This window comes from Chelmon rostratus, chromosome 12 (assembly GCF_017976325.1).
Source record: "Chelmon rostratus isolate fCheRos1 chromosome 12, fCheRos1.pri, whole genome shotgun sequence".
Taxonomy (NCBI): Eukaryota; Metazoa; Chordata; class Actinopteri; order Chaetodontiformes; family Chaetodontidae; genus Chelmon; species Chelmon rostratus.
Genome location: NC_055669.1, coordinates 22,201,489 through 22,223,953, shown reverse-complemented (window position 1 = coordinate 22,223,953; position 22,465 = coordinate 22,201,489). Strand labels below are relative to the sequence as shown.

At 42.7% G+C, this 22,465-nt stretch overlaps 1 protein-coding gene across 1 annotated transcript in view; it reads left to right on the top strand.

Annotated features, from left to right (window-relative positions):
* The first annotated feature begins 562 nt into the window (after positions 1–562).
* Positions 563–22,465, top strand: part of lig1 (ligase I, DNA, ATP-dependent) — a 44,159-nt gene continuing 22,256 nt past the window's right edge. The window contains exons 1-18 of the mRNA XM_041949017.1: positions 563–696; positions 1,197–1,265; positions 2,471–2,636; positions 5,212–5,368; positions 6,902–7,039; positions 8,793–9,176; positions 9,336–9,444; positions 11,216–11,302; positions 12,436–12,492; positions 13,238–13,296; positions 13,882–13,995; positions 14,195–14,361; positions 14,747–14,823; positions 15,019–15,110; positions 16,629–16,728; positions 16,946–17,031; positions 18,125–18,240; positions 20,989–21,084. Coding sequence (XP_041804951.1) covers positions 680–696; positions 1,197–1,265; positions 2,471–2,636; positions 5,212–5,368; positions 6,902–7,039; positions 8,793–9,176; positions 9,336–9,444; positions 11,216–11,302; positions 12,436–12,492; positions 13,238–13,296; positions 13,882–13,995; positions 14,195–14,361; positions 14,747–14,823; positions 15,019–15,110; positions 16,629–16,728; positions 16,946–17,031; positions 18,125–18,240; positions 20,989–21,084 — 2,091 coding nt within the window. The 5' untranslated portion in view covers positions 563–679. The remainder of the gene's footprint in view (positions 697–1,196; positions 1,266–2,470; positions 2,637–5,211; positions 5,369–6,901; positions 7,040–8,792; positions 9,177–9,335; positions 9,445–11,215; positions 11,303–12,435; positions 12,493–13,237; positions 13,297–13,881; positions 13,996–14,194; positions 14,362–14,746; positions 14,824–15,018; positions 15,111–16,628; positions 16,729–16,945; positions 17,032–18,124; positions 18,241–20,988; positions 21,085–22,465) is intronic.

Sequence of the window (22,465 nt, the reverse complement as noted above, 5' to 3'; positions counted from 1 at the left end):
GGTGTTACTCAGTTATATTTTCTGGGTACCCTAAATCCACGTCAGTTTACTGGGAAAACTGCAGGATAGGGTTTTGCCATTATTGTTTCAAATAAATAGCTTAATGCCTCATTACATTATTCCATTTGCATGTGCTTTAGGTTTTACCGTCATCTTTTTAAACTTCACCTGTATTTAACTTAACACATAATCATGCTGGTTTCTGGTACGCTTCATTCTTAATACCACTGTGTCGTCTTTTAATATTGGCAAACAATATAAAAGAAAAACCGAACATAATAAAGTTACGCTTCCTGTGTGTTAGTGAATTATATTTTCGTGGTGTATTCAAGACAGATTGTCAGTGCTATCGTGTCCACTCTTTTCTTCTTTTCATTGTACAAAGTCAACGTAGCAACAACCAACCTCCAACCGTGAAAACTCAAACCCAACAGCGCGTGTCTTTATCATAACGGCTACGCGTGCAGACCGGAAAACGGGTCGAATTTTAGCTAACGAGTAACTCCTCTTGTCTTGAGACAACCTTTGGTTGAGATGTCATTTTGGCGCCGAATATTCCAAGTATTTTGTCGTTGTGCAGCGCGGGAGTTGGTGTTTTGTGTGTTGATGTTGGACCTGTGCTATAATTCAAATATTAGTCTTAAGTTAGCACCAGGTGAAGCAAGACTTTGAAGACAACATGCAGCGGAGCATTGCGTGAGTACAGAGTAGATAAACGCAGAGTGGTTTCTGTTTAGCTTGCTGTTAGTCGTAGTCTTTGCTAGGTGACGTCTGAATCTATGTTAGCATTCATTAATTTACAAGCTAGTTGAATGCATTCTAAATTGTGATTAGGGGTCTCAAAGTGCCGATAGGAAAGCGTAACGTTAGCTAGTGGACTTTTAGCGTTAACTGTTTTGCCTTGGAGTAGGCATTAGCATACGTTAGTCTTCAACGTCTGTTTTGGTGAGTTAATAGTGATTCACTTTCTCTTCCAACAGTGGAGACAGAAGCCAAACTCTTGTGAGCTAAATGTACCGACTAACGGGTCAAGTCTGTGGCCTAAACCTTGTCCGTTCAGCCGTAAGATCCAAGCAGCTAGATGAAAGCACTTTAACGCTAGCTACCGTAGGCTTGTTGTGCCTTCTAAAGCTAGCAAGATGGTAGCAAGGCTACTAACTGCTTCCTGTTTGTGTCTGTTTGTCTTCTCCCATCAGATCTTTCTTTCAGCCCAAGAGCAAAGACAAGGATGTTCCGAAGAAAACTACAGATGAACCGGTGAAAAAGTAAGCTTTTCTTTACAGTTAAACGGAACGGGAGGTTATTGAAGGGTTGCATGTGCAAGGGTTAACTATATCCATCTGATTGGGACAATAAGTGCACTATTATGGACATAATCATTGAACTACACTTACCTGTACTTGAGGTTGATGTTTTACACAAATGGCTACAACATATGACATTTCTCATATATATCTATGTACAACTCACCCAGAAGCAACTTGAGATGTTAGCAACTCATGATCCTTACTGTTAACCTTGTTTATATTTTTGGCGTTGTGTATATTGGGAATCTGTTTATTGATCATTTTAGACCTGCACCTTTCATTGATATTTTATATTTGCACTCATTTCTACTTTGTGCTGCAACTTCTGCTATACTATTTCCCCTAAGGATAAATGTTATCTGATCTACAGAAGTTCCTGTCAGATGAAGGTCTACAGGAGAAAGTCATGTCCATTTGCATTGATTTTGTAGCTGCTGGCACTAAAAACTCTGATACAGATCTCCCTTCTCAACTGAACCCAGAGATAATGTTTCTACTACTATGTTAGGATATTTGAGGAATTGAGAATTCTGTGAACTTTTTTTTTTTGGAAGGAATATGCCACTTCATTAAACTGTGATCTTAGCAAAAAATGCCAAAAAACAGCAACCTTGGTTGCTGTTTTTTGGCTGAGGTTGGCCAATGTAGCTGGGAAGAAGAGTAAATCATATCAGTGCATCAGCGAATTTTCAAACGTTTTTGTGTTGCAGCCCCACAGACAGCTGGAGTATGTGCAGTTATCTTGGAATCACTCTGAATCATAGATCTCTTTTGCATAGTAAAACTTTTTGTGGCCAGTAGTTACATATAACCAAAAGAGCCGATAGCTTCTGTCTCTCATCTGTGAGCTGCTTTGATGATAGTGTGCGTTATCGCTAAACTGTATCATCTAAAGTATGTCTTAAAACTCACTTTAATACTCCTGTCTTTGTGTAATGATCTTTTCATCATTGCTTTGACCTCTCTTTTATGACTCTTGCCTTGATTTTTATATGTCTCGGTTGTTTTTTTTATTGCTTTTGGAATTGATTTTACTCCTCTTTGTAATACTTAACATAGCACCTTGTGGCAGTGCTTTTGAGCGGTTTTGTATAAATGAGGCGTATGGCATTATTTATGTGAATTACATGGTGTCTTAACTGTGTTTCTGTGCTTGGATCCAGACCTGCCAAAAGCCCTCTGAAGGTGCAGAACGGCGTCCAGGAAGCTGATTCACCCATCAAGAAGGTTGCCAAACGCAGCCGTCAGATCCTGGACAGCGACGACGACGAGGCGCCGGTCATTAAAGAACAAGTCGCTACCAAGGGACAGGGAGACAAAACAGAAAAGGTAAAATCCACCTTACACTTCCTAATTCGGACATCAGAGTCTATAAATCACTAAATTCATAAGTGGCATTTGTGCAACAACAAATTGACAGTTTCATGGGATGTCATTTTGATAAAATACAAAGCAGATGACTGATGCCGTGGTTATGAAAGACCAATTGCCTGCAGGCTTCCCTTTCTTGCACAGTGTAAAAGTCATTGAAATGGTTTGTAACCTATCAAATGTTCTAAACCCACATAACCTGCACACGCTGAATATAATAAGACTGTTAGAGCTCCTGTCGGCGTGTCAGTGCCTATTGTTTATTCAATGGTTGGAAAAACACTGTTGCACAAAGGCGCAGTAATTGTATGGTGAATCACCATGGTGAATGCATTTGTCAATAAGCCACATAATGAAAAGACCTGATTATCGGCTCTGGCTGTCGCTCAACCACCTGTTGTTTGATAAACACTTCTATTAACGGCCCCCTTCATTTTGTTTGTAATATGTCAGAAATTATTCATTATTTGTTCATTGAGGGAAGAGATTGTGACGGATACACAGTGTTTGTCAGCATGACTCACCTCGCATCACTTTCATATGGTTACAATGAAGTATTCGTTTGTGAATAGTTACTAATACTGATAGTACTAATAAAATGTGCATTCCTATACTGTATAACAGCAGTAACTAATCATCATTTTCATCAGTGATTCATTATTTGGTCATTTTTTTGGAGTAATTGTTGCTCTACGAAATGTAAATCTGAAAAATGGCCATCACATGCAAAGGTCTTCATGGGTCTGGAATTTTCTGTAAGTTTCCAGATCTGCGCAGATGGAACATAACTTGACATAAGAAGCGATTAAGAGACTTGTAGATTCATTTTCTGACAGTTTGGATCAATCGGATGATCATTTCAGCAGATTAGAGATCAGGATTTCTGGCAGAACTTCGAGGCTGATGCAGAAGGGAAATAGCGTGAAGACGTTTCTCAACCTTTTTTTTGTCTGACGTGCCCCCACTGCTCATTTTAGAGTTTTAGAGAGGATGTTGTAACACTGTTAGTTATAAAAAAAGAAATCACTGTTGGGATATTTTTTCAGATAAGACACAGTGATCCAGGAATAGTCAGTGTTTAGGTTTGGTGTCTTCCACTAAGTTTGCATTCGTCTTACTGCCACTTGTTGTGGTGGAAGCTGGACGTTCATCCGCTGCTTTTAACTCCGTTTCGACTCCTTCACTTCCTGTCTAGCTGTTGCAGATGACAGCCATCGCCAGAGGCTTTGTGTTTTTGGATTGTCCGTCCATCTGCCCGTCCATCTGTCCATCCTGACCTTCTGTTCTTGTGAACTCAGTATCTCGAAACACCAGAGGGGAATTTCTTTACTTACTTTACTGGTCACTGTGACCACACAAAACTCCTTTTGGCTCGAACTCCAGATTTCTTACACTAATTATGGCAAAATTTCACACAAATGTCTCGTAGGATAAAATTATGAAGTGATGACATTTTATATCCCAAAATAGTCTCTAAGTGAAGACATGTTGATACAGCGTGAACTTCCATTTCCCCGAAAACTGCGCTTAATACCTTCTATTAAATTCCTTCAAAGTCTTCACTTCATGTATTAAACACAGTAAAGATCAGCATCAGTTTACATCTACTAGCTAATACATTTCATTCATTTTATTTTATTTATTTTTTTTATTTTCTTGTCCCCCCTGGCAGCTGCAGGGGTGGCTCCTGGGTATATGCACCCTTGGTTGAGAATCGCTGCTATAAAGAACAACTTTATTATGAGGCTGACCAACGTGTTCCTGTGTGTGACCTTCATCAGGGTCGTCATTGTCATGGATACTGCAGTTTTGACCACTTAAGCACAGGCTACTTGTGCATTAGCCACCGTTTTGTCGCAGTACTCAGGTGGTCCTGCGTAGTTATTAATAGATTTTAGTTCATGCAAGAACAAGCCTACAGCAGTGATTAATTGGGAGTATTGAGACTTTTCATGTGCTGTACAGGCCTCAACACCGACTTTTAGAAGTGGTTGCCAGCCTTCCTGCTGCAGTGCTCCCTGCCTCCTCTCATTTTTTTTCCTCCTAGCAGCCCTCTCTAAACGATGCGCTTCATCGAACAACAAACTTGTTTCCTCACTGATGGAGGTGTGTGTCGTTCAGCGTTTGCAGTATTGTTTTCCAACACTTCCTAAGACTCTGGGATACTTGCCTCATAGATGGATGATTGTTGGGGTTTCTGCTTTTCTGTATTTTGCTTTCACGTTGACAGGTCGTTGTTCAACTTTTCAGAGACAGTCCATAAACAGATGAATTCTCCCGTTTTTTGGCAGAAGATGCCACATTGAGGATTAGTGATACCAACGGTCTACAGTGATCCAGATCGTATTGCTCTAGACAGCTGGACAGCTGTTACTGTCAGTTCCCGCCTTTTCATTGTCAGCTGTATTATTATGTGTCGAGATTATTCCAGTTTTTAATTAATTAGAAAAAAATCTGCACTCATTTGAGACATTAAGGCTTTGTTTATGCTGTCTCAGTGATCACCAATACCAACGCTGCTCGTCTCTTTCAGAAGGACGATGTGTTTAAGGCAGTTCCTACCCCCCTGTCTCCTCCACCTGCCCCCGCAACCCCCGCCACTCCAGCCACCCCGGCCTCTTCGGCTTCACCTGGGACCCCTGACACCCCAAACTCCATCTCCCCCTCTGGGATCGTAAAACGCAAAACAGGTCAGTCTCTGGTCCGGTTTGATCTGTTCTTCATTTATTTCTCATCTTTCTCTTCAAAGTTGCAGCGTTTTTGAACTTTGACACCAGCTGAGGATTGATAGTTTTTCTGCCGCAAGCTATTTTGGGTGATTACTTGTTAGCAGGAGCTTAATGGCTCCAAATACTCATTATTTTACAATGAGGGAAAAGCAAGACATTTGTCACAAACTGCATGCATGAAAAATGTGCTCACTAGAAACAGCAAAGCAGAGCCTCCACCCTCTTGTGTCATTTATCTCTTGACTCTCTGAAAGGGTGACAACCTTTAGACCGACAGCCAGTAGATTAGACTGCGTTGCATTTACCTCATCTGCTGAACCACGAGTGCACCCTCTTTGAGCCTATATCATTATTTTTCTGCATGTGTTTGCATTGTGATAATATCATTGCTGCATTGTCTTGCGATGTATAGTTTCTGCTGACTGGGCATTAATAGAACCAGCGGAGCAAGTCGTCCTATTATTCTAGCTGATTGTAAATGTATGGTTCTTTTTTGGTTTTTAGGCTTTGGTAACTTTCCTAAAAAAAATTAAAAAAATAAAAAAGGCACGAACATATGTAGTGATGATTTTTTTATAGCAGTTTGTACATTACAGCTTGAACATTTCACACGTGCAAGATGAGAGCAGAAGAGAGCAGCTACTGCAGTTTTTCTGCCATACGTGTTCATTATCTTTAAATTCTAAATGAGAAGTATGTTTTAGCTATCTGCATTTAACATGAAAGAGAATGGCCAAGTGTTTTTTTTAAGTGGAGTTTTGTGCTTGCTGTTTTTCATGTCTCACCAGAAATGCAGGATTTCGAGCAGAGGGTTTAAGCTACTTAGAGTTGCATAGATTTCTAGTATTGCGGCTTTGTTTTCATTCGGGAAGCACCTCCTTTCTGCCTGTTTCCTTCATCCTACTTTTCAGCGGGAAAGCGGCTCATTCTCTTTTCATCATCCCATTCTCTTTCCGTTTGATGACTGCAGTGCTTGCTTTCAGCAGTGGTGCGTTGCCACAATAAGCGCCCTGCCACCATCACCACTGGAGAAAACATTGCATTAAAGTAACACCCTAATTTGACCAGAAATTGGGTTCTTAATGTGCTGGGCTAATGCTTTCATTATAATATCTAGAAGAAAAACCTCAGCAGTGCTACCTGTGCTAGAACCCGAACAAGGACCACAACAGAAGCGAATGTGGAACCAAAGTAAAATTAGCCTGGAGCACCACTGCTGCATAAAATTACAGAGGAAATTACACTGGAACCCTAAGCTGCTGTGCCACATAATATCTTTCAGGATGGAATTAGTGTTTTCATTAGCAAAGTACGTATCTGTGATTCTCTTTTTTTCGTTGCCCTACATCTGCAGTAAGGGAGCAGAGTCGTCCTGTTTTCATCTGCACATTCTCTTTCTGTTTGATCATGGCTTGATTTCAGTTGGGATGCCTCTCACTTCTTCTTTTTTTTTCCTCCTCGTTTTTAATTTAATGCCCGTCCTGACGCGTGCAGCGAGGAAGATGTTCCCAAAGAGGAAGCTTGATGAGAGCAGGGCTGGCAGCGAGAGTCCGAGAGAGGAGGCCGAGGCCAAGGAGGAGCAGGGTCAGCGAAACAAACGACCCCGTGTGGAGAGCAGTGCTGGCAGCGCAGGTACGCCTTCACCTCTGTGAGTACAGCTCCTGCACAGAGCTGCAAAGTCTTGATGAGAATGAAAAATGAACAGGAGACTTTCTAGGAAATTTGGCAAGTTGCACAAATTAAGTGCACGTTTCGTAAGTATTTCATTAACAACCAATGATAGATTATTAATAATGATTGCCAGGCTCTGACAGTCAGTTGGAGTTACAAAATCCATGAAAATAATCTTTTACAATATCAGTGTGTTTCTTGCACCAAGTAAAGCAAGAATTGTTCCATCAGCATAGTTTCTCAATCATTGCAACACTGACACTCTCCTCAAACCATAAATATGCAGATTTGACCAACCAACATGCACACTACTACAAACTGCATACAGGCAAAAGAACCTGAACAATTCAAATTTTGGAAAAGAAGTATCCTTGAACTTGTAAAGTACCACTTGCATGCCAGGTGATGGTATTTCTGAGTGAATGGTACCACGCACAGGTGATGTCTGATGCTTGTAAAAGCACCAGTGCCCATGGTTTGTTATGAAAACCCACTCAAACCGGTGGCGTTCAGATCGGCTTCAAGTTCGCTCACATTCACTCTTCGCTCTGTGTGACGCATTTTGTGCCGGCTATGAGCATCAATAGACGCTGAAATAGAGCTGAAACGACTACCTGACAATCAACAGAAAATTTATCTGCAAAAAAAATGCAGAATATTCTTTTGTCGAGTGTCAGGTTTTGTTGTTATTCCTTTTGTTGAATCGTGAATTTTTAGACATCTTGGGCTCTGGGAAATGTTGAGAGGTATTTTTCTTTATTTTCTAGCATTTTATAAATTAAACAATGGATGGATGAAAATAATAATGAAAATAATGGCTAGTTGCAGTGTTAATGTCACATGATGTAACTGATTTGTGTTATTCAGACAAAAACAGTATGTCAGGCAAAGACGTGTAGTGATGATGCCACAAGCCTGCAGATGAAGCAGAGAGGTCAGAAATGACAGGAAGTGCGCTCTCGTCGGTCATTGCCTGCAGTCATAGCGCTTGCTGCCATTTGATCCCAGTTTGACCTTTCTGTGAAGATGCTTGGGCCGAAGCCCGCAGCAAAATGCAGGAACTCTGCTCTGTGACAAGGGTTCGCTTCTGCTCCCTTTGCAATTTGTTCGTAATTTTTATCCAAAACAACTCATTTTCACCATCACTGAGAGGTGATCTTGGAGATTTACACCGTCCACCAAGGCCTTGGCTTGGCTTAATCCTGTTTTTACATGATGCCTTATTCAAGGCAAAACAACAGCAGCAAGGGTGCAGAAGCAGTTTTCTGGAGGTCAGCACCTCTAAACCTGGTGGGTTTTGTTTGAGCAGCATTTGAACCTAAAGTAGCACCACACAGGAAGTCGGCCTCTCTCTTTTCTAACACTGGCTGATAGAGTACCAAAAGTAACTGTTGGATTCGCAAGTCATTTCAACTTGTGGATGAGAAAATTAAAGTTTCATGCCTGGCTCCTCGCTGAGCCAGTATCATGACCCCAGCTCTGTCTGCTGGCACTCTGCGCTACAAGTTTGTCAATAGTAATTTCTCCCTTACCTGACTCTCTCGGGTGAAAAGGAAACCTCAAAAATATAACCTGCGGCATTTATTGAAAAAGGCTGTTATGTTGAAAACCATCTTCAAACATGGGCTCACGAATAAACTGGGTCGCCCTCAGTCAACCTGCTGGCATTTATCTCTTCAATGACTCCACTCCCTCTCTGTCTCACCCTGTGTAGGGAACCCCGGTGAACCCATGGAGGAGGGAGCAAAGGAAGAAAGAGTTGAAAAGCCGGTGACCGAAGATAACGGCCCAGATGAGGAGGTGGAGAACAAGAAGAAAGAGGAAGGAGAGAAGGTCGGGGAGGAGGAGGAGGAGCAGGTGGAGAGCTGCAGCTCTGATGAGAAAGGAAAAAAAGCTGAGGAGGCGGTAAAGGAAAACGAAGCAAACGAGAAGACAGATGATGAGAAAGGGCCTTCCGTTGCCAAGAAGGAGGTGGTTGAGAAGGACGTGCAGGAGGGAGAGGAGAGTCCGAAAAGTCAAATGGCAAAAGAGCAGAAAGAGGAAAAAGAGCAGAAAGATAAGGAGCCGCCGAAGAAAGCGCCCATCAGCAGTTTCTTCGGTGAGGAGGAATTTGCATTTGCTCTGTGCTTGCACCAAAAGGAAGTGTCCGTAAATGTGCTTTGCTTTTATCAGTTAGGAGAGACAGCAAAATATTGTTCTGCCCCAACCTCTGCCCCACTCTCACCTTACCTTATATTTGTCCCCCCCCCCCCAATAGCTCCCAGAAAAGCCGCAGTGAAGACGGAGAAACCAGACGTGAATGAAGGAGCGAAAGCGGCGAGTGCAGAGAGGAAGGCTTCAGCAGAGGAGAGCAAAGACACGAAAGGGTAAGACAAAGTGCAACAGGAAGTTACAAGCAGCTCCATCTCGATATGCCGGGTGCCTCACCTGCCTCTTTGTGTTCTCACCTGTGTCACCTGTCGGCCGCTGAGCTCTGAACTCGTGTTCATGTTGAGCTCTTCCGCCCTCCTCGACCTCTGACCCCTTTGGCAACTGCATTCGTTTGTCAGAGAGAGATGGGGGAAGCTAATTTGACACTGCGGGGGTGAGGCAGGGCTGGCATTGACAGTTACTTCTGTTATTGATTAATACTTGATAGTTTAGATTAATCATTATGATTTCTGCACAACCTCTATGCGCGCACTGTACCTGTCACACTCCTTTGTGTCTATTGACAAGTCTGTTAAAATTTAATTCAAGCAAGATGGCTGAAAGTATGCAAAAATGTTGACAAAATGAGAAAAGCAGCATTATGTTATGAAAGCAAGAAGCAACAGGTGGGTGTGAACAGTATCGTCTGCTTTGCAGTTCAGTTATATTTATACCACAGCACGGTCTCCGTCACGACTGTAGTTTTAGTCACAACCTATGAAATTATACTCTCAATATTAAAACAGTCAGAAAGCCCATTAGGCATTGTGACTCCCTCTCAAACTGCCAATCTAGTGGACATTTGACCTGATTCTAGAACAGTTAAACTGCTGCACCCATGCAGATCTAAAAATGGTCTTAGTCTGGACAGAGTTTGTCAACCATTAGTTATCAGGATATGTCACGAACGCATCAATCGAAGTTTGACCATCAGGCCAAAGAACAAGTCAGTCAATTCAATTCAGGAAGCTTCTCCTAAAACTGTGTGATGGGTCATATTAGACCATTTGTCATATTTTCTGAAGAACGTCTGGTCTCACTTGAATGAAAAAAGATTGTCCCATATCAAATGATTGTCCGTCACGGTGTGTATTTGGATTCGATATGTACCCACACGCACAATCTTTAGGTGTGTGTCCTCTGGTGCTTTAAGCCAATCAATTTCTGTTTCCTCGTTCTTGTTCTTGTTCTTCTGAGAACTTTATGTTATCTGAGTCTCATATGTAAAGCAGTGCTTTTATAACGTGTAAATAAACCAGTAGCACCAGCTGCAGCAGCAGCAGCAGTGTATTACTGCTTGTCATTTTCAGGTCATGTTAACTATTCCAGCCACAAACTATTTTTAGCCCTAGAATTGAGGAAATGCATTTTTCATCCCCCTAACTATTTATTTTTTATCACTGGCTTGTGTGTGAGAGTGTAGGAGTGATCGGTATTGCATACAAAAGAAGGTTCTAGGCTATCGAGCCTCTCCTTGTAATGAATTCAGGCAGTGATATTTTGTTTGGCTGACGACTTTTTTTGCATCTTGTGTGAGGAAAAGAAAAACTTAACATATCTTGCATCTTACTGCAGTAACAAACTTTTTAACCATCCTAATCAGTTTTTTTCTTCTTGGTAAGAATAAATTATCTCATAACGCGGCTGAAGTGCGAAGCACTCTTCTATTAAATAAGCTGAACTTTTTATTCATAAGTACGGGTATTTTTTTCTTATGAGATGAACTTTGCTGCAGTTCAACTTCTTCCAGTGTGAAGTAACCAGTGAAGCTTTCAAAATATCCTCAAAAACAGTCCTTACATTTCAAAGTATCTCATTGTTATGATAATTGTGTGCATGCCTTTCTGTCTACAAAGAGATCTGAGGTGGCTTCAGGGACTGTAACAGCTGTCACCATCATTCATTAGACTCTTAATTTGCTCTTTTTCTCCTTGTGCTCTTCCTCAGTGAGTCAACCTCGGGACCAACGGACTACAATCCATCCAGGGCCAACTACCATCCCGTGGACCACGCCTGCTGGAAGCAGGGCCAGAAGTAAGTCTAGCCGACTGATCTCTCATCTCAGTGACCTTATGCAGAAATGGGAACCCAGAGTCTCACTTATTTCTAGGGCTGCAGATAACTATTAACTTTGATGAATTGTTGAAACCGTATGATGTCAGTAAAAAAAAAAATTTTTTTAAAAAAGGCCCAATTGTCACATCCTCAGATTGCTTGTTTTGTCTGACCGTCGTTTTACCGGCACATAGAATTCTCTGCCAGTGTTTATTTTTGCTGTGAACTTTTGAGAGTCAAATAAAAGCAAAAATGCTAAATGCTAATGTTCTGAAACTGTCACCAAGTCTTGAGATAAAACGGTTTTCCCCAGACAGCGGTGACAGTCGTATTTGTGCAGTGATTTTATTCTCACCTCTCAGCCAAACTGTAGTGGAAACCAGCCTGGTTTTTCTCTGTGCAACCTTCCAGAGTCAAACATTAAGAAACTCAGAGGAAATCAATTTTTCAGACCAGGGAAGTGCTCAGACTTAGTAATGGAAAGTCATGGAAAAATCATTGAATTTTACATCAAGGCCTCGGTGCTGCTTAGATTGGGCTTGGACTGGGCACAACTGCTGCGCACAGTCATGTTTTGTGTGTGTTTTAACCTGCTTCTGGACATTTGAAGCTTCAAGTTTGTTGCAGAAGAGTCGGTGAATTGATTTGTAAATGCTTCTCTGTAATTGAATAACAACACTTTGGCAGATTCTCATTTTGTAAACAAAACCCATCTGCTACTCCAAAGAGACATGGAAAAAAAATAGTGTTGATAGTTATTTATTTCTAGGAGTGAGCGTTAAGAATATTTAACACTTCCACGGTTCACCTGAGCAAAGCTTTTACCACCTTTTTTGTTGTGTTTGCCCCCACCCCCCTTTTTGAGGGATAATTCGTTTTTTTTTTGCGTATCAAACATCATTGTAAGGACACAATTATCCCTCCGTGGCATCTCTGACCTTTGTCCTCCCTGCTGTTGCTTTCATGAAGTTTTGATAACGCAGAATCAAAGCTCGTTCCACTGTTGCACTAATTGCTAGTTGCTGTGAACAGCTGAGTCAGCTGAACACTGAATGTAAAAATCTGTCAGCGTAGATGCTTCGCCTGCTAACTACATGCTCATCACTCTCCAGAGTGCCGTACTTGGCGGTGGCTCGCACGTTTGAGAAAATTGAAGAGGACTCTGGCAGGTAAGAGCTCCATATGGAGGAAAACGTGTTTTTATTTAAATCCCAGAATGATGAAACCAACATTTAAGAGAAAGTAATCGCCTCCCTGTTCAAAGGATATAATATATATCAAAGCATTTTTACAAAATTACCACTCGGCTCCAACTCCGTCTCCTGCTGGGAATTCCTGGAGTATAATTAGAGAAGTGTGTCCCAGCCAGGGAAAGTGAGGACATTGGATTAATTTCCTGGGGAGGGCAGGAAACATGAAGGAATTCAACAATTAGGTCATTTTCTAGGAATGCTCAAGAATCTATTTTAACAGCTTTTTTCACACTTAATGCTTTTGTTCTCCGCAACTTTCTTAGAAACTTTATTTTACGACTCTTAAGTTAAAATGCCCAGAAGCCAAAAAGAAATACAGTTTTTGGTTATGAAAAGGAAATACCATCCAGATCATACATTTTAAAGGTTGATTCGTAACTTAAGTCTCTTCCCAACAAATCGACACCTTCACAGACGTGCTTTTTAGATTTTGAGGCTATTGAATGACAAGCTTCCCGGTGATGACTAATATTTTTCCCAGCCTCTGCTATTGATGGATAGTGTTTCATAAATGAACTGTTCATCTGCTTCCCCAGCTTCCATTTGCGATTAAAACCCCCAGACAAATCTCATTTCCCGCCTCCCAGTATTTACAGGATGGCTTTAAAATTCGTTTAACTCGTCTTCCTTGTCTCAAAGCAATCCCGTTGTCATTTTCCAGGCTGAGAAACATCGAGACGCTGTCGAACTTGTTTCGCTCCGTGCTGCTGCTCTCTCCAGGTAAATGGTATTTTATCTCTCCCATAATGCATGCTGATGTAGCTACACAGGCAGCTGGCTGCCAGCCACTCTATCAAGGAGATGATGATGAAGCCAGGTTGCACATAAAAGTGGGAGGATGAGTCAGTTCAATGGTGTGTGTTTGTGTGTGAGAGCATATACCTGTGGGATTCCCATGATGTGTGTGGAAGTGTTGCTCTGTGTGTGTGTTTCTTTGTGTGTGTCTGTCTGTCTGAACCAGTTTTTTTTTTTTTTGGTTTGTCTGTGAGTGTCTGTCATGATGTTTTTGTCTGAGTGTGTCCCTGTGTGTTTGGTGGTATCTTTAGGGTGTGGGTGTGGGTGGGTATGTGTGTGTGTGTGTGTGTGTGTGTGTGTGTGTGCGAGTTTGGTTGTGTGTGTCCACTTGTCCTTGGTTGTGAGTTTGTGAGTGATTAGTGCAATCTCAGCGATTGTTGTGTGTGTACACATACCTTGTGTTGGTGTGTTTTTATTTGTGTGTGTGTGTGCTTTTTGTCGGAATGTACTTTTGTGTCTGCGGTTTCCTGATTGTGTGTGTGTGCGCGTGTGTGTGTTTTCTTTTTCCAGATGACCTGCTGTGCTGTGTGTACCTGTGTTTGAACCAGCTGGGTCCTGCTCACCTGGGGATGGAACTTGGCGTTGGAGAGACGGTGCTGATGAGAGCTGTTGCTCAAGCAACTGGTAATGCTCACACACACACACACACACACACACACACACACACACACACACACACACACACACACACACACACACACACACTCATTTTGTTGCACCCAAACATTTGCTTGTGCATTCCCAGCCTAACTGCTAATGCCGCCCTTCTCCACTCATCAGCCGGCGAGACGGCTGCTATTTACCATCTCGCTCTTGTTTCCAGGGCGACAATTGGACAAAATCAAGGCAGAGGCGCAGGAGAAAGGCGATTTGGGCCTCGTGGCCGAGAGTTCCCGTAGCAACCAGCGCATGATGTTCCAACCGGCCAGTCTGACAGCAGGGGGCGTGTTCAGGAAATTGAAGGAAATTGCCAGCATGAGTGGGAACTCGGTGAGCCACAGAATAACATTTTCATTATGGGAAAGCAGTCTTGGGCAAATATTGTTTTCACTCTGTTTACCTCTCAGTATTGGGGTCAGGGAGGGCAAAGAAAGGAAGCGTTTACGTGATTGTGTATCGAACAAGGAATTATTTGTTTATTAGTCCACTTCAGAGGGAAGAGGGTAATTTCTCTGCCTTTGAATAAGTCGTCACCTGGCTGGAATCTCTCAAGCAATTAGTTCCTTTTTCAGTCCCGTTGCTGCTGGGTCTCTTTTTTCTTTATACACTTTGGATTGAACATGGAGTTTGTATTCGCTGGTGACCTCAGTCTTTTTGCATTCTGTCTCTCCTCGCTCGTCTTCTGTGAATCTCAATTTCCTCCTGCCTGCCTCAGGCCATGAATAAGAAAATCGACATCATCAAAGGCCTCTTTGTGGCATGCCGCTTTTCCGAGGCCCGCTACATAGTCAGGTAAAATAACACTGTCTCACACACTCACACAGACAGGCTCGGCTGCGTGTGTGACCACAGGTGCAAGCACACGCCTGCATGTATAGGCACAAAGATATCGCAGTGCCTTCTTAACTCCTTGTGTGTAGCTGTTGTCATGGGCAGTGGGTGCAAATGGGAACTGACAGCTGCTGGTCTTGTGGTTTTGACGGGCAGGTCCCTGGCTGGGAAGCTGAGGATAGGCCTGGCTGAGCAGAGTGTCCTATCAGCACTAAGCCAGGCTGTGTGCCTGACGCCCCCCGGACAAGGTAATCTTGGATTTTAAACGATAGGTTCACAATTTCTGCACAAAATCTATTTTAAAACAATCTTCAGGTACCCATATGTACGCTGAACCAGTTATTGCTCGCTGTAATCATTCCTTCTGTTCACATATATTGAGACACTTCCTAAAGCAATTCCAATGTAAGTGATGGGCGACAAAATCCACCGTCCTCATTCTGTGCAAAAATGTATTCCAAAGTTTATCTGAAGTTACCATGAGGCTTCAGCAGCCTGAGTTGGACAAACCGGAACCTTCCAAAGTGAAGGCTTTTTTAAGTCCCTCTTGGCGTTACAGTCTCTGCGCCACAGCTCAGCCAGGAAACGCTGTCCAGAAAAACACAATGAGGGAATTTCATGCTAAAATGACTGTGAGTCTGGAAGATCTCCACTTGATTTGTCTAACTCTGACTGCTGAAGCCTCATTAATTTCAGATAAAACTTTGAGAATGTATTTTTGCACGGATTAAGGACTGTTGATTTTGTCCTCCATCTCTGTTTCCATTTTAGGGTGAGTTTTTTTTTGTAATTGGAATTATCCCTTATCAAATGCAAATACAAACGCAGCTGATAGGTCACACTAAAGTAGAGGAAGGTGGGGTGTTAGAGGAAGTAATAATAGCTTTTATTTTTAGAAGACCCATTAAAACAGTGTTAAATCGTTCTCTGAATTCATTAAAACAGGTAAAAATGACATTTGAAACGGTTAATGTGTCAGCTAATCAGATTTGGTCATACATTACTGAACATGCCCCTCCAAAGCATGAATTAAAGAAAAGCGAAAACAAAAAGAGCAATCCTGAGGTATCTAACTGGACGCATGAAGTCGACGTATCTTCTCACCAACATGTCGCTGAATTCATGATTTTCTGGAGGGGGTTTTGACAGCCGATCTCTCACCACCTGCTCCCAGCGCAGATCTAACCTGCTCTCACCAACGCCACCTACACCAAATTAAATAAATTCACTCCTGACTTATTAGTATTCGTGCCTTACTCACGACAGGAGGTATGCTTTAATAAGAGTCAATTAGACCAGAGGCTCGGTGGGGAAATTTGCATTGATCTGTGGTCTGGTCTGGAAATGTTTTTCTCAACATTTTTATTTATTTATTTAATCAGGCAGGTCAACTAAGAGCAAATTCTTTGTGGGCCTGAAGTGGATCGTTACAATGAATAATTTATTTTGATTAATTAGTATTTGGTCATATTTGAAATGTATTCTAATTAATATTGAGCTGTGAAACAAAATAATTCATTTGGCCTTCATGCTGATATGATCTAAAGCGATTTAACAGCAGTGGGACTGAAACGACATCTTTCGGCTCAGTTCATGTAGAAAACGCTTGCGCAGGTGTACACAAGTCATTGCACTGCTGCAAGTCTCGTACATTTCCTGGCCTTTGAAGTGCCTCTGAACTTTCATCCAACAAATGTTCGGTCATACAAATGTTCAAACACTTGCACCGATCTGTTTGAAATGCGTTTTTCCTACCTTCCTTATAGGTTTCCCTCCCGCTGTGATCGACGCAGGGAAGGGGATGAGCGCTGAGAGCAGGCGGGCCTGGATCGAAGAGAAGAGTCTCATTCTCAAACAGACTTACTGGTAACTGAAGCCTAAACAAACCCCCTCGTTTCACTTTGCAGTCTCTCCTCGACACCACTACAATGCCTCATCCCCCCTAAGCCCTGTCCCTCATCCTGCCTCACTGATTCTGCTCACTTTCATTTTGGATCATATTGATTTTTTTTCTTTTCTTTTTTGTTTTCTTCCCAAACACGCCGCCTCATCTTCCACTCACTCCCCACGCTCTGCCGTCCAGCGAGATGCCCAATTACGACGTCCTTATCCCGGTCCTGCTAAAAGAGGGCATAGACGAGCTACCCAATCACTGCAAGCTCACTCCAGGTAAGCAGCCAATCAGGATGCAGAAAGGTTATAGGATCCGAAACGGTGACGTGTGTGTGTGTGTGTGTGTGTGTGTGTGTGTGTGTGTGTGTGTGTGTGTGTGTGTGTGTGTGTGTGTGTGTGTGTGTGTGTGTGTGTGTGTGTGTGTGTGTGTGTGTGTGTGTGTGTGTGTGTGTGTGTGTGTGTGTGTGTGTGTGTGTGTGTGTTTATCGATCCATTCAGTGGAGGTGAGTCAGTTATTTTAGTTGAGTCGTTTATCACAGAAAGATAAAAGATACCGCTAAACTAAGGATTAGCTCCCAATTACACTGCTGTTTGTTTGTCAAGCTATTTGTGACAAAGAGCTTTGGCACCAATGTAGGAAATTAATACCAGCCACCATCTGAGTGCTACTAAATTGGGAATCTAAATTGGCCCTTGTTGGTCAGTTAGACAAATCTAGCAGCTATTTTGGCAGGTAAACAATCGTTATTCAGAGGGTTGTTCTGTCCTAAAATGCGAGACAGTTAAAGGAGCTGCTGAATTTTTGGATCAGACCAGCCAGTTTGGACAAAATGTAACTGTCCTGTCATATCTGGCTCTGCTCTCTAAGCTGCAATTAAAGGAATTTGTCTGGTCTATTTCATTATATCACTCTTCTGCTTCTTTTCAAGATTAACTTAGCAGCGCAGCCCAGGGGGACGTGAGTCAGAGAACTTTCATATTACGGCCAAATGAGAGTACAAACAAACTAATTTCAACCGTGGTTTTGTCACAGAAACAGTTGTGGGTGTGATGTTGATGTCTCATGTGGGAATGTGTCATTGAAGCTAATTTCACAGCTTCTGGTGTTTTTATTTATTTTTTCTTGCGAACTGATCTGAGATCTGACTCGCTTTCATAACCTGGAGGCATGTTCGCGACAGCCCCTCCCCTCCTCCACACGCGCCAAAAGCAGGCAAACTTCTCCTGCGCTAACTCACAATTAGTTTCTCTGCGTGATTCTTGAAAAAAGCATCACTGTATGTATATTTTTTTGTTTTGGTTGCTTTGGCATCCTGCTATTTTCAGCTGCTTACTTTCTCCAATTGTTTTGCCACCTTTCTTCTGTCAGGCATACCGCTGAGGCCCATGCTGGCTCACCCCACCAAGGGTGTCGGCGAGGTGATGAAGAAGTTTGACGAGGCGGCGTTCACCTGCGAGTACAAATATGATGGAGAGCGTGCACAGGTATGTTTGTCTGCATGTAGGTGTCTAAGTGACAAAGTGCAACTGTTTGTCTTGCGTTTGGCACCATATGCCTGCTGAAATTAATATGCATACATGGTACCTTTGTGTACCTCCCGTGTGTTTTGAGAGTGAGGTATTGCTGCTCTGTGACTAACTGTGTTCACACACATGGTGTTTTGGTGCCTACTCTTTTAAGATGTGCAGCAGTGCTGCTTTTGCGCTGGTCCTGGAGGCAGAGCAAGCTACTTCTGCCATTGTGGACCAGAGGGAAGGGGGAGGGATGGCGGGAGATGGAGAGAGGTGAGGAAAGAGGCTGGAGACTGCGAAGGCAAGACACATGAAAGGCAGGGGGAGACGAAGACGCTGGGGGAGACGGCAGTGGGGCTGAGGAAATTTTGAGAGAGACATAAAGAGACAGGGCGAGAGAGAGATTGTAATGTATACCCCTCCAGCTGTATTGTTAATTTTGGACAGTCATGCCAATAAAGTGCCTTTGAACTGAGCTGAATTGAGAAGAAGAGAGATGAGCAAAGAGAGAGAAACAGAAACAGAGGATGCAGACAGAGCAGGCAAGCCACATGACGTCCTCCTCCTTGCTCTCTCTCTCTCTCTCTCTAGCTCTGTCTGTCTCTCTTCTCCTATCTCTCTCTTTCTTTCCCTCTCTCTGTCTTTCTGTCTCTCTCTTGCCCTCTCTCTCCCTCCCTCCATTTCTAGCTCTGTCCTTTGTCTCTCCTCCTGTCTCTCTCTGTCTCTCAGTCTCTTCCCCTCTCCCTCCCTCCCTCCCTCTCTCTCTTTCTCTCTCTCTCTCTCTGGTCTCACTGCAGTGGACTTTACCTCAGTCAGCCAGCAGAGGGACTCGTGATACACCAGCTAAAGTGTGTGTGTGTGTGTGTGTGTGTGTGTGTGTGTGTGTGTGTGTGTGTGTGTGTGTGTGTGTGTGTGTGTGTGTGTGTGTTTTGGAAAGCCATGAAAAACGAGCGTTTCTGCGTGTGTGGCATTTGATGAATCAAAATAACTATGTATTCATGGAAATGTGTGTCCCATCGAATCAGTCAAGTAAGTGATCGTGTGTGTGTGTTTCTTCCCATTTTCTGAGTTTATTTATCAGAGACGATGCTCATTAATCAATGGAAAAAACTTAATTGATCAAAAGTTATTTGTTGTCCATGGCCCAGTGTAAAAGATGAACCCTAAAAATGCAATAAAACGACATATTTTGTAAAGTCCATCACAAAGTAGGAACATGATGACAAATGTTGTGCACAAGATGGTACAACATACTACTCATTCAGAAATAAGACGACTACAAATCACATGGCTGTTGGCTGCAGTCCTTGTTAAAAACAGACAAATGGTTAAAGAAAGCAAGTAAAGGGAAATGAAGAGCACAGGACAACAAATTAAGACTGACTAGAAAATGGCATCAAGTGTCCTATAGCTCACTTTATTAGAGAGCCTCAACTGACCAGTGAGAGAGTGATAATTGAGTTTTTAAAGTTCTAATTTATACTTTTCAAGTCGACACCCTCTAATCATGGACCCTCAGTTGGGAAACAGAACAATTCCCAAAAAAAAACAGAAGTTGCAAACCTCAGGAAGAGCAACAGCGGAGGGAGGCCTCATCCAGGATAGACAGATGTGAAGTGGAAGTTGTGTGTATATATACAGAGAATACAGAAATAACTGGTAAAATCAGACTATGGAGGAACAGTTAGAACATGGAGTATATGAGGAATATGGATTTGTGACATTTTCAGGCCTCTGGCTCTAAGTAGCCCCTACAGAGTACCGATCCAAAACCAGTATTTAATTGATAAGCAGCATGGCTCACTGTGTGGAGGAGACTGGAATTGTCCTTGTATGTGTAAAGTAACATTAGGCTTGACTTAAACATTGCTTTGCCAAATACGTAAAGCAAAATGTATTTAATAAGTACATAGATTTAGATGTGCTGAATTGTTTTTTATTATTGTTTATGGTATCTAATACCAAATCATATTGGACCGATCTGATATCGGTATCAGTGCATCTCTGCTTACTTTTAGCTAAAGAAAAGACAGACCACACACGAGAGGATAGCATTCATCCAGAGGGTAGAGGCAGATTGAGCTGTCAGCCGGGGTGGAGCTCGACTTGGCTCGTGGCTTGACTTCTTTCATCTGTTTTGACAACTGACCAATAGGAGCACAGCAGTGCACAACTGTAAACATGGCACACATGTAACCGTTTGACTCATCCTTCTGTCATGAGAATTATCCCAAATTATCAACACTTCTGGGTGCGACGTCACCGCCAATTAGTTGATTGTCACATTTTTCAAGCAGATGTACCAAATGTCAGCCTCTTGAGCGGGAGCATTTCCTGCTTTTCTTAGTATTATGTGAAAGTGAATTGGATATCTTGTGTGAACTCTTCGAACAACCGTACATGGATACACAAAGGATCATTGTTGCTGTCGGGTGGAACAGTGAAATCCTTACTGATTATGTATGTACCTCGTGCAAGCTGTGAGTGAAGGCAAGCTTTGATTGGCTGGGGTCCAACTGGTAGCCCGCCATGTCCCTCGGGCTGAGTAGCAGCAAACATGTATGACCTTATGATGACACAGTGACCATCTCAAAAGACGAAACCGTTCTGTCGTCTGATCTTTAGTCAGACGCTCCTCCTTCCTTTACTACATTTTTTAGTCACGCATCCGTTTGTTTCTATTTTATATAATACTGTGTCATTTTGTATTTCTACCCGCAGATTCACATTCTGGAGAGCGGTGAGGTTCGAATATTCAGCCGCAACCAGGAAGACAACACCAGCAAATACCCCGATATCATCTCTCGCATTCCCAAGGTAAAACACTTGAACCCGCAGAGCGCTGCAGCTCAGCCCCTGGGAGACAGCAGAGCCGGTCGGAGCTGTGATTGTCAAATGAGGGCTTTTATAGCGGCGCGGATAACAACTACACACATTTATCTCTCACTCTGTCTTTCATTTTGCCTCTTTTTCTCATCCTGTCACTCATCTGTCTGGTTTCCATGTGCCCACTCCTCCTCCCTGCCTCTGTCTGTCTCAGTTTGAAACCCCCTCTTCAAGGTTTATTTGTTGCTTTGCTCTTCCTTACCCTTCCTCGTCCTCTTGTTCCCCTTCAGTCACCAATGGTTACAACTGCCCATTACTTTTTTTTTTTTTTTTTTTTTTTTTTATTTAAAGAGGATAGAAATGTTAAACCATCCCGTCATGAAACTTCATCTCTTGAATGGATGCTAAAAACACGAGTTGCAGCTGTAAGCAGGCGTATCTAATTAGCGAGCTTGTGCTTGCGTGGGGAGAGAGAAGGAGATCTCCTCTACCTGAAGCTTTGGCAGTTGGCCTGGGGTTATCTGAGCGCGCTCACTGCCTCGGCACCTGCTGAGTGTATTTTTCTGTTTTAGTACGGAACCGCAATCAAGCCTCCACTCTCTCCTGTCTCGTTCACTGTTGTTGTTTTCAAGACTCTGTCGATGACGCACCGCTGTTGAAAGTCAATAATAAAGGAAATTCCCATCAGGGCTACCTAATGAATCTGATAATTTCTCAGAATAGTCAGAGCCTTCTACTAATGGTTCCCTTTGCCAGAATGTATTAAGACGTGCTTTGTAACGTGACTTAATAAGAGGACATAGGCGTGCTTATCCTTACTGAATTTCTCACAGTATTCTGCTTAAAAAACAAAACAAAACAAAACAAAAAAAGCTAAATAAATTCAGCCACCTGTTTCACAATCATTCCAAGGCATTTTTTTTTGTTTATCTACTCTGCATTGTTGTTTCTCAGGTCAAACCCTTCCTTAGTAGACAATTCACACTTATTCCTGCTTACTCCAAGAACTCTCCTGCACTGAAACACAAACCAAAGGAGATTACTGTTTTAGGGAAACTATGCTGCGTTTTTATCCGCCATACAAACAGAAACCATGCCTCTCTGTCTTGCATGTAAACATTAGCTGATTTCCATCAGCCTGCATCGTCTGTGCGGAGGTCTTCATTAATTAATGCAGATGAGACTTTGAAAGAGTTTGGGAATGAGGCACCTGGTGACTCCGCTCCCTCATTTTCAAACTTGGGTAAAGATGAGACGGAGGGAAAAAAAAGGGGGCTGTATGGGAGGCTGCAACTGGAGTTTGAAGCAAAGCGACTAACTAGTTGGCACAGGGGTCCACGCAGGCTGTTCTTTCATGGGCTCGGTATAGCAT